A 12,518-nucleotide genomic window follows, 5' to 3' on the forward strand; every position below is an offset into this window, starting at 1 on the left:
TCGCAGATACGACAACATTCGTCGTGCGTATGCACAGGCTTTAAACCTAGGTTTTTATCGACCAGTAGGCTATCTTCTATCACGTGGTAATTGACCAGGTGGGATCGTAAACTGTCAGATAGTGTGTCGGCGCCTGTGCACGGACAGGAGCGAGATAGTGCGGATTAGTTAGGAAAAGATTGTTGAAAATTGATTGTAATTCGCTGGTAGGCTGATCACTTTGTTGTGGAATCTGGTGAGTGTAACATGTAGTATCAGTTATATATCCAGTGGGTAAGGTGGACGCTGGAGGGAAACAAGAAGTCTTAAAAGGGTCCTATAAATATAGAAAAAATATGCAATATTAGTTGAAGTTTGTTAAGTTAAATACAATCTTGAAAAACTATATTTAGATGTAGATTTAAGAATATTACTATTTACTCTTTCCCGTGACGTCGGTCACGCACGCTTGCATAAATACGCACACCCAGAAGTGTAAGTGCGAATGTTTTTTCCCCACAAGTACGTATGAGCACATGTACTCGTCCTGGGTAAGACATTAAAGGCTGCAGTCGTAATAGTTTTCTTCGCACATACGTTTAAAATATCAAAGGAGATAACCGATGATTACCCGCCGAAGAACGTGACGTCACAGCTCAACAATATTCTAATTCCATTAACCGACGATTGCCTCACAAAAGTTGCGGTCCGCCGGTTCTTTAATTCAAAAACTACTCTTTGTGGAATCGAATGCGCGAACAAAAGCTTGCGCTTTGTGCCGTCGAGTGCAGAAGTCGATAACGAGAGCGAGGAAATTACGTGTCGTCGCCTGATTGAAACTTACCATTCGATTTATTTAATTATAATAACCTCAAAGCAATGACTGTCTGTTGATTGTGTTACAAATTTATGTGATTTGTTGAATTCGGGCGGGATCTCTCTAGCCCTTGAAGTGTATGAAATAAACTAAGAGATTTCTATATAAGATTTCCAATTAGAAAAGTATGTAGGTATTATCTGGGTCCAATAGGCGATCAAAATGTGCAATGGGCCACCGACCAGGGAGGTGGTCTGGTGGTAAGAAACCACCACCGCCCATGGACATATAGGGGATAATGTATTTGCCAATATATTCCTAGCTTATAAGAGAATTGGGATAAAGACGACCGAATATAGGAATGGACAGGGAAGGGTGAAGAAAAGGATACGGGCTTCCGGCTGTACTATGTTTATTATGAAACTTATATTTTTTTGACAGAGAAAAGAGTATTTTTACTTTCAAAATCTACTAGAAACAATAGTTATTTCTTTTTATCGCGTCAACGTTATTAAAAATTATCGAACTTCTATAAAATGTTAAGCAAAAAGAACAAAAACTTTATCAAAACGATAATCTTCATTATTGTACATAGTTAAACACCAATACTTTATGAAATGCATTAACAAGAACTTGGCATCACTCCGTTTAACTGTTTACTCAATAAATTCGATTCGATTATTATCAGTCAGCAGAATTTCTGATAAATAAGTGCACACTAGCAACGAACTTACAAAGAATGCAAAGCAAATAAAGTTTATGTTGCGAAACGGTGTCCCTTATCGAGCGATACGGGATAAGGATTAGTGCTACCATCACCACTTGATTGATCATTAGATAAATATGACACAGTATCTGTTTGAGTGATTATACCAACCACTGATAACTCATACCTCGATCAAAGCTCAACTAAAAATCGCTCAAATAGCTCATATCGCCGATTTATCCATAAGGACGGCTAAAACGACGGCGATAAAGTTCAAAACTTAACGATATAACCGTCTCTATCGAGACCTATTTATGATGCCACGATAAAATCAAGATTTATAACTTTTATTGCGACTCAATACGTTTCGTTAACGTTGACATCCGTATCGCTAATCAATAATTTACCAAAGATAATCGCTTCGCATCGATTTACAGAGAAGCCAACAATTCGTGCCGTTTTCCGAAATTCTCAATTGTCCAATTGGCTTTAGTGAGATAAGTCTATACAAGTCGGTTGCTTAGAGCGGAATCAGACAGATGACTGCAACGGTGTTGGTTTGCGGCAATAATTCAAAAGCATCACGATAACGCCACGCGTCATTTAAGCTTGAATTCGGAAGAGCGTTCAGGGGCATAGGCAAATGCTTCCTTTGATCAGAACGGAGCGAACGCGTTTGTGGAAGTTTGGCTCGCCTCGGGCATTTCATGCGGTGCATCTCCGTCCGATATGGATTGACACGATGCGTTTTAATCAATTAGCATGCAAAACGCAGTTCACGAGCCGCTGAGCAGTGAAATAAGCGGAGCGCGCAGGCCACCGTGTCGCTGCGTTTTTGAATGCTCTCCGATTACAGGCTGCTTTTTTCGGTACGTTTTTCGTATGATAACTTCATAATCGGGACGAAGGGTCGCGCTCTTGGATTCGTCCGGACGGTTTTAGTCTAAGTTAATTTGATACCCAGCATCATGATGATATCCAGTTTCTAGATGCGCATCTGAATTCCGTTCATGCTACGTTGACAGTGCTGGACGTTGAAATAAAATTCGGTACCAATTGCGTGTTCGTTATCGGCCAAAATTAGAATTATTGTCACAAGGCAGTCGAATTTTAATCACGATATTGTGTACAGCAAACACGCAAACGATTAAGCTCGATTACCGTTCAGGTCGACAAATTAATTCTGGTGTTCTTAATTGGGCAGACGCTTCGAGCGATAAGCGCACGAATGAATCGATATTATCGACTTATTGAAATTATGTCAGCTGATAGCCGGTTTGAATAATTGATCCGTTCGAGTCTATGACTAACAGAATAATCAATCAATCATTAATCATATGTTTGCTAACTCGCCGAGCACTGGCCCCGTTTTGGGTAATTTTCCTATTTTTGTCGAATACTCGATATTATCAATACTGTCGTTTTAAAATTTCGCTTTTTCAATTCAACCTAAATTTCAAGTTTTATCAAGATTTACGAATCTATTGTTTGTCTGTTTTCGCTTGAGCAACCGACTTTACTTTTTAATTTTAATTTGTTCCATTGACCTGTAATAGACGGTTATCTTATATCTTAATTGAACCTGTTGCTGAATGTTTGGTACTATGCAATTCACCAGGAAGGAACATTCTATCTTTCCTTTAACTGTACGTACATTCTAAATATAGTGCCTTTCGTTGTTATCAATTATCAAGACAAGTTCTACAAATATAGAATACACATATATTTTAGAAGTTTTTATCGTCTTATGATGTCAAAATTCTACTTAAACCAAGTCTTACTCCTCTTTTTGTCTACAGAAGAAGCTACAAGTCCAGACAGCGGCGTGAAGGATCACCATCGGGAGAGGGGGGCGGTGGAGAGAGAGGATGAAGCCTCCAGGTCCGCCTCCCCCGCGTCCCGCACCTCCCCGGCGCCTGATGAACGGGACATCGAGCACAGCATACCAGCTACCCTCATCCAAGATCCCAATGCAGAAAGGTAAGCATTATGTACAGAGAAACGTTGAATACTATCGAATTCAGTAAACTGTGATATAGTATGATGCAGAACATCATTTATGGACATGGATATCATGAAGTCAGATAATAGGATAGAGCTTAGTATAACATCCTCATTAACCTTTAAGAAAAAGGCACTTTCTTAACACAATTTCTGAGAAAATATCGATATATCGATAGCTCAATATATTTATTACTTTGGGGTCAAGTAATATCGATAAAATTCGCATTAAATGAATCATTAAGTTATCAGAACTATCATTCAACGCAGCTCCGACTGCTAAGAGCATTGTCTGCATGACGGTGGTCTCGCCTTCAATCCTGGTGTCCACTTTAACGATCCCATTGTTTTCGATGATCAGTTGTCAACTGCTGTCCACGACGCTATGAAACCCACCAATCATATGGGACTCAACACTAACCTCTAGCTCGACGAATTAAAGTTCATAACCGACCGTATTGTAGTTTCATGATTTATAGCCGCTCGAAGAATGAATGGCTGCGATAGTGACAGCTAGTAGGTAGTGACACTAAAAATGATCAAGAACTTAACGTTTGACACTCCATCAATATATGTTTAACTGAAGAAGCTCCGTCTCCTGGATAGTCAGGAGACAAGATTGATCGAATATGCTAGATAATGGTTGCCGTAGATAAAGTAATATTAACGCTTATTATAACCTTGTTTGTAATTTACGATGCCATTTTAAAATATCACTTATGGCCTCAACTATATTATTGATTAAGGACAAACAAATACAATTTTGTTTTTGATTCTTTGACACTCAGAAGACACATTTTTAAAGGTGTTTAATAGATTAAATAATTAAGATTAAAAAACCAACCCAAGATGTCGTACAGGAAATCGGTTCGATATCAGAAATCAAATATACGTTTTATATCGTAACATATTTAAAAGATTTTCATAATTATATTAACTTTAAGTAGTCAAATAGTGATAAAAACAAATAAAGTATATTAAAAAATGCTAGATGTGTCATAAATAATAATCAATAATGGTTAATGTATAATTTATAAATCTGAAACGGCTTCGAAATACACATATTATGGATGAAATTCAACAACTTAATTAGGAACATAAATGTTTATGAGGAATAAAAACTATAAGACCAAGGGCAGCTGATTTTTATCGCGGCACAGATATTGCTGTCGAAAAATCGACTCTTTCGCATATAGGTTTAGTATTATGGATGGATTGTAAAGTTTTCTAAAAAGCAAATAATGTATTGGCAGGCTATCTACGCTCCCTGTTCCATCACTGTCAATTAGCTGCAGTGAGGAGACGTCATCAATCATAAACATGCTCCACCGTGCTAGAGTATCCATCTCAGATACTATTGTTTAGATTTTCGATTCGTTTTTTGTGTAATAGAGGTCATCAATTAATCAGGCCGTGATCTGTAGATTGTTAACACCGCTGATATTTATAATGAAAAAACCTTAAAATTGTTTCTTTTTTAACCTGCCAATGTGATTTTAATTGGGATCAAAATGTTTACATCGTAGCAGTTAATATTTTTTCGTTATTCTGCCAATAAATTAGCCAAAAATATTAGGTCTGCACTTTTATAGCTTCAGACATCTGGTTACTTTATAACTCACACTGTAACTGTGGAATTATTCAGCAATGACAGGTGTCCACCTGCAAATGAAGATCGTGTGATCTGACGCTAGTGACTGACATTTTTAAATATATTTGTTTTTGATATATTAAAACTTTTTCTAGCCTTAGATCGCTTAGATTCGTATACTCTGACCAGAATGAAAACGTGTAGTCTTCATTATCAATACTTATGGGAAATTTAAATCGACAAACAAGTTTTTGACCAGTCTTAAAAATTTCGTAATTAAGCATCGATTTGAATTCAATAAACTATCCTGACGTATCTCTATTAAATACATAAGCTCGTTCTTAATTTATTAGAGTCACATGTGAATGTAAATTCATAAGTGTCTCTCTCAATTAAAATTTCCGTAAAAACTCTTTTATATCAATAAACACGGTAACCTTGCCATTTTTTACCGAAGTATAAGGTATTTAAATGTGCGCCTGTTTCCGAAAGTGTGCGTGCCGAATGTGGGGAAAGAGTATAATACCTGTCACATAAATATAAGTGATTGATTGACCCGCACCCAACTAATGCTTATAGGAAGCAATAAACAGCTGGCGATCCGTTTGAAATTTCATACGTTTGTTTCAAACTTGACATTGGTTATGGTTACCATTAGCTTAATTAGACTTTTAAATGACTGTTTATGATCGTACTACATTTTGTTTATTGTATTTTTAAAAGATATCATGATAAGTAAGTCAGTCCATTACAGAACAATAAACAAGACATTTTCCTTTGTCAAAACCAGCAATCTGTTCATGATACGCGTAAATCCATCCCCTGTCCCCTGTCTGTCCACAGCGAGAGGACTCGTCCCCGGGTCTTGTTGAGTGTTGCCTTGTCACCGTCCCTTAATCCCATAAGTCGGCAGTCTTACATCGAACATTCATTCAAATTACGAAAGTCGATGAGTTATCGTATCGATAGCTCATCAAACTTTTGATCGGTGTCACGACGGTGACTCAGCTATGCGCTAGCTATACTGTCGGGCTGTCAACGAAACGATCGCCCGTCATTGCACGTCCACCTCGCGCATAGCACGCACGCTTGCATTACGCAGCGCACCACCCCTCGAAGTTGAATACGTATACCCGTCTCTGTCCTCCGCTCCGATTCGTCCGTTAGCCCCGCGGCTGTCTCTGTCGCTCGCGAGGCGTGCGGGGGGAGGGTGTTGCAGGCGGGTCGTAAATCACGAGGAATCTCATTCCACGCGGGACCGCCGCCGCCGCCGCAGGCACCGCGCACTTCCTTCTCGACCGCCGGCCGAATCTTTCGTGTCGTGTTTACATTTCCAATAGTTCTTAGGAAGTCTATTTGTTCTCATGTTAAAAGTGTTACATCAATTGTATTGTGCTCATTAATGGATACAAGAACGTTTCACCATTCGACGGTTTGAAAATTTCGAAAACATTTCGTCGAAGATGATTGTTGAACCTGACCACGTGAGGTACGATTTTTATTTATACAAGTGCACTTTTATTTTGAATGAATATTATTTGAATTTAAAATTCTATCAATTAGTTGCGGTTTAGTTATTTTGTTAATATTTGTTTTTATCACCTTCTATCAATTTATATTTAAGTAGTTATTTCGTTTTTCCGACAAAATTATCGTTGCAATATATGTGTCTACCAGTCTTTATTGAACGTTTGTCAATGATAATTCAAGACATGCTTACTAAAGGGAAATAGTTTCTTCCAACACCTGTGCACTAAACTGCTGTAAAGTTGGCGTTTAGTTGGCAACTCTGATGCGAGCTCAAATATCCTAATCCTTCTATTTTCGTTGACAAGATTTATTTTTATTGTCTTCATATCGAAGTATGTTACAAAAGTCGATATATTTTATTGTCTCATAAACATTGATAACTTATACCTTCCTCTATTCACGATAATAAACATTTATCAAGGAATTATCTTCGATTCTCTTCTGTGACTCTAATTGTCAACATTCTTATATGATGATTTGTACAGATTTCTACTGTCCATAATTGATTTATTCCGTATTCAAATTAAAAAGGATACGATAAGCGTTATTTTATAATGTAAATTAATTATGTGAAGCTGTTCTAGTAGGCTTAAAATATCTGATTCGTAAAATATTTGTTATAATTAATTAGGTCTATTTAGGTTGACTGTATAGAAATGTGTATTGATTATAATTCAATTTCCATAAAACTTAAATCAAATGTAAAGGAGGTTCTATTAAGAATTATTTTAAAAGAGAAAGTTATTTTTAAGAGATAAACGTCAATTTTATAAAATGAAATTTATGGAAGGCATTGTAATTGTAAATAATGGCGCAGTGTCATGTTCAACATGCGATTGAGTATTTTTAAAATCTAATTTAAATGTAAATGTCTGTTAAAACGTCAATAGGATGTATTAAATTATAAACACATTATGTTCATCCATAAATATTATGATAAACGATAATATACAATCGTGTTCTCACACACAAATATCTCAGAACCGGTTTCGCTACAAATGAAAAGCGAAATGATAATTTAATTCACGGATTACGATGTGATATTTATCGCTGTCGTTTTGTCAACAGGGAGAGTCCGAGATGTCTGTCGCGGGAGTCGTCTGGCGCGCCTCGGTGTCCCTCCAACGACTCTGTGTACTCCGGCCGCAGCGCGCCCAGCCTACCCTTGCCGGCTGCGCTCTCCGCCGCGCTCCCCGCCGCGCTTCCAGCCGCTTTACTGCCCCCTCACTCGGCCGCTGTAGCCGCCTACCTCGGCGCTGCAGCCGCTGCAGCGCAACAACGTCTTCTCATGTCTTGCCAAGAAGATTTAACCGACGCGGAACGCGCAGACGCCGTGTTGGACTTCAGTACAAAACGAAGTGAGTCACCCCACGACGATGATGATATTGACGCCGATGATGCCGTCAATCTAAGTAAGAATGAAAACGGGCCATTAGATTTATCAGTCGGTACCAGAAAGAGAGGACCAGAGGATTCGCCGTCTCCAGTTCCGACAAGAAAAAGTTCTAGGTCTGCAGATTTTAAGTCTCTTGCGACGCCTTGGACTACGCCAGTAGCTCCTCATTTGCCATATTTTGCTGCCGCTGTAGCCGCAGCCAGCCTGTCACCTAAAGGGGGTGTTCCCGGTGACTGGAATGGAAAACTTAAGCATGGTGCACCGACCCCTAGCGATGCGACCAAAGCTCTTGAGAAGATGAGCGAACTGAGTAGGTTAGGTGGAGAGGAATTGTTTAGATCTGTTCAGAGTGCAGCATTAGGTGCTGGATTAACACCGAACGCTGCAGCTCGACACTCAGCATGGCAATCACACTGGCTTAACAAGGGCGCAGACCAGACTAAAGACGTTTTAAAATGTGTCTGGTGCAAGAAAAGTTTTAATTCGTTAGCTGATCTGACAGTTCATATGAAGGAAGCTAAGCATTGTGGAGTGAATGTACCTGTACCTCCCACGTCGGGTGCACCCATTCCATCTTCCCTGCAGCCGCCATCGAGCTCGCCTTCTACACCATCACATAATTCTTCGTCTTCAAGTAGTTCTTCTAAACCTAATCATAACGATCTTAATATGCTTATTAAGGAAAATATGCCAATACCTAGAAAGTTAGTTCGTGGTCAAGATGTATGGTTAGGAAAAGGAGCTGAACAAACTAGGCAAATATTGAAATGTATGTGGTGTGCTGAGAGTTTCCGATCATTAGCGGAAATGACTAGCCATATGCAGCGTACCCAGCATTATACAAATATTATATCACAAGAACAGATTATTTCTTGGAAGTCTTCCGATGATGCTAAAGGTTCAAACTCGAGCACACCAGGTACTAATAACGCTGTTCCTCCCACCACGGGAACGAGTAGTCATGTAAGCGCAGTTTTAACTTGTAAGGTTTGTGACCAAGCGTTTAGTTCTTTAAAAGAGTTGAGTAATCACATGGTTAAGAATTCGCATTATAAAGAACATATTATGAGATCTATTACTGAAAGCGGCGGTAGGAGACGTCAGACACGTGAAAAGCGAAAAAAGTCGCTACCTGTTAGAAAGCTACTTGAACTCGAAAGAGCTCAACATGAATTTAAAAATGGCGAAGGTAATAGCGTCCCTATGGGGAAGCCTATTAGAGATTTCGGTGCCGGAAGCCGAATTACTTGCGAAAAATGCGGTGATAAAATTGAGACTGCACTATTTGTAGAGCATATACGACAATGCATAGGCGCGCCCATGTCTAATAGCCAAAGGAATTTTCTGAAAAGCGCGCTTCTTTCCAATAACATTATTCCACCTGATGTCCCCGGACACATTACACCAACAAGCCGCGATGGCCGTAAGAGCATTAATGACGAAATACCTTCTCCAGGTTCTGCGCACCACCGCTCTCCTTCATCAATTAATGATTCTTCTCCTAGTTCCAAAGACCCAAATGTTAGTAACGATAAAAGCTCTTCGCCATCAGTTCTTAATGCTATTGAGCAATTAATAGAAAAGAGTTTCGATACTCGCTCACGGCACTCGGTACCCGGTATGCCCGGGGGTGCTTCACACGCTCCAATCGGTTCAAGTATCTTGAAAAGATTAGGTATAGATGAAAGTGTAGATTATACTAAGCCTCTAGTAGATCCTCAGACTATGAACATGTTGAGAAATTACCACCATCAGCAAGGGTATGGTCGTCGCGAACGTAGCGGGAGCGAATCCAGTTCAATGTCTGAACGCGGGGGCAGTAGAGTAGAATCACTCACTCCCGATAGAAAGTTAGATTCATATCACATGACCCCACGCACCACTCCTGACACACGCGGCTCCCAGACCCCGGCGTCTGAGGATAGACCTGCTGAAGTTAGAATAAAAAAAGAGGTTACTGATGAAGATGAGCGCGAAAACGGTGTAGACTTGAGCAACCAGCCTGTTAGGGTTAAAACTGAAGTAGATGATGACGAGGAACAAGCAAGGCCAAATAGTTCTGTAGATGAAGATGTCAAACCCGCTGTAACTAAGCGTGAAATAGAAGGTCCAAGTCCAGTGCCTAGTCCGCGCAGTCCTTCTAGTGATCGTTCTGCCCCAACTCCCGGTACAGATAGAAAGCCAGCGTCCAGTTTGGGTGCACTCTCTTCTATGTTCGATAATTTAGCTGGAGGCGCCTCGTCCAATGAGCCCAGTTCCTCTCGTCGCAGTGGTAGTCACCCGCTCGCAGCTTTACAAAAACTCTGCGATAAAACTGAAACAAATTCCAATAGAGCGCCCGCCCCCGCCCCTTCCCCCGCGGGGCCTCCAAGCATCTTAACTTTTAGTTGGGCCTGCAACGACGCGGTCGTCACTGACTCCATTATGAAGTGCGCTCTGTGCGACACGCCGTTCATTTCCAAGGGTGCATATCGGCATCATCTATCCAAAATGCATTTCGTGAAGGATGGCGCGCTCCCAGAGCCGGTCCCGATGAAAGCGCCTCCGGCCGCGGCGTCTCCCGGCACCCACAAGAGCGGGGGCTCCAACGCGGCCTCCCCGCAGGACCCGCGAAGCCCCTCCCAGTCGTTCGACGAGAGCCCACACTCGAAGTTTCTCAAATACACAGAATTAGCAAAGCAATTGTCTAGCAAGTACGTGTAAGTGTAACGTGTCCGCTGGGCCATCAGATGTGATGATAGCATATCCTGCATTGAACCTTCATAGGTTTAGGTCGCGTCGCGACGCTAAGTATTTCGAAACTCTTTGCCAATTTAATTATTTAGGTAATCGTTAGAGATCACCGCGTAGAACGGTTAGTGTAATTAATCTAGCGACATAAGTATACGCCAAACGTCTTACGTTCATTTAGGTGTAAGAGAATATTTTTAAAATATTGCCTTTAGTTAAAGAGGTTGTAGCCCGGCCGGCCGGTCGGCTTATCTTCCACGATGTATTGTAATTCCATTTCGATAATTGTAAATATAAGTCACTTTAAGTCTTGAAATTTAGATTCGATCTCTCGTAAAAGTATATTTTTTGCTAATAATCTAAAGGGAAGTGTCGTCGCGCGACGATTGGCTTGTCGCGTCGTGCCGTCAGTATTCAGACGAATCCGTTGCAATATCATGTTTCGTGTTACTTAATTTTTTATGTAAATCAGAGTTAGTTAACTGTTCTAAGTTTATCTATGTATATTTTGGAGTTTTTTTTTTGTTTTTATATATTTTTTTCGATATCCGTCGATGCCTGTAATCTCGGAGATCCAATCTCAGGTTCGATTCATGTAAATACGACGCCATCGTCATAGGATGCAATATAACAATCTCCTTAGTGTAAATTCGCTCTAGGTACCCTCTCCTCGCGAGATCGCTATTTATTATTTAGAGTAAGTAAGTAAAATTAGGTAACCCTACTGTGAACACTTGTATACCATTGTATCAGCGCATTATACGGTTGTCCGAATAAAAATTATATTTAAAATTTATTAAAAGTGATATGTTACTATTTTCTTTGAGGACAATTACATTCGTATACGTGTAGGTCTTTTGGTATTGTGAGAATCTTCCAATATAACAACAGTTATACGATGAAGTATATACGCTCTTATGAGTGAAAACTCTTTTATATTTAAATAAAGAATATTGTAAACTTGTAACGTGTAAGTTTCAGGCGTATATCAATGAAGCGTGCTCTTGTACACATTTCAAGGTTTGGGGTTGCTAACATCATTTAGGATATTTGCTAGTCTATTTTAATAACTCCCAATCCTTTGAATGTGTTACGGATTACGCGCGTTATAATAAATGTAACATTCAAAGTATCATTTTAATATTAAACTCAAAAGAATGTATACGCTAGCTCCGACGGGATATATTGCTCATTTAAAGTGGTGTTGAAATATTGATTTTACCAAATTTAATAATCTTATTTAATATTTTATGTTGTATTTCAAAATGCAATTAAAAGCTCAAAGAAATATATATGTTAAATACTTTAAAGGTTATTTTATTTATCAATGTCCTTTACGTTACTTACATAAATATCTACCTACATATCGAGTAATTAAAGATAACATATTTCACACGCACACACAGACATGTTTCCGAATATGTTAATTTTTTCTCCAGTTCCCACGACTGAAATAAGAACATGACACAAATATATCCCGTTTAATAATTATTTATTAATAAAATCAATTGGGATAGACTCGAAAGATGAAATACTAATAAATAATTAATTAACACACATTTTTTTATACCTATTCTAATACTGCAACTGAATTTTATACCAATTCAAAATAATGAATGAATTTGAAATAATTCTGATTTTCGTATAGTGAAAGGCGATTTTCATTTTCAAGGATGATTTTATTTTAGAACATTATGTAACTGTAAAAAACTTTACAGATCTAGGTAAATGAAGCGGAAATCAAACGTACGCCCATTATTTTATTGAT

At 39.1% G+C, this 12,518-nt stretch overlaps 1 protein-coding gene across 1 annotated transcript in view; it reads left to right on the forward strand.

Annotated features, from left to right (window-relative positions):
* The window catches only part of LOC119835106 (protein tiptop-like), a 206,267-nt gene extending 194,276 nt beyond the window's left edge, over positions 1-11,991 (forward strand). The window contains exons 4-5 of the mRNA XM_038359737.1: positions 3,302-3,482; positions 7,693-11,991. Coding sequence (XP_038215665.1) covers positions 3,302-3,482; positions 7,693-10,723 — 3,212 coding nt within the window. The 3' untranslated portion in view covers positions 10,724-11,991. The remainder of the gene's footprint in view (positions 1-3,301; positions 3,483-7,692) is intronic.
* The last annotated feature ends 527 nt before the right edge of the window (positions 11,992-12,518 follow it).

This window comes from Zerene cesonia, chromosome 20 (genome assembly GCF_012273895.1).
Source record: "Zerene cesonia ecotype Mississippi chromosome 20, Zerene_cesonia_1.1, whole genome shotgun sequence".
NCBI classification, from domain to species: Eukaryota; Metazoa; Arthropoda; class Insecta; order Lepidoptera; family Pieridae; genus Zerene; species Zerene cesonia.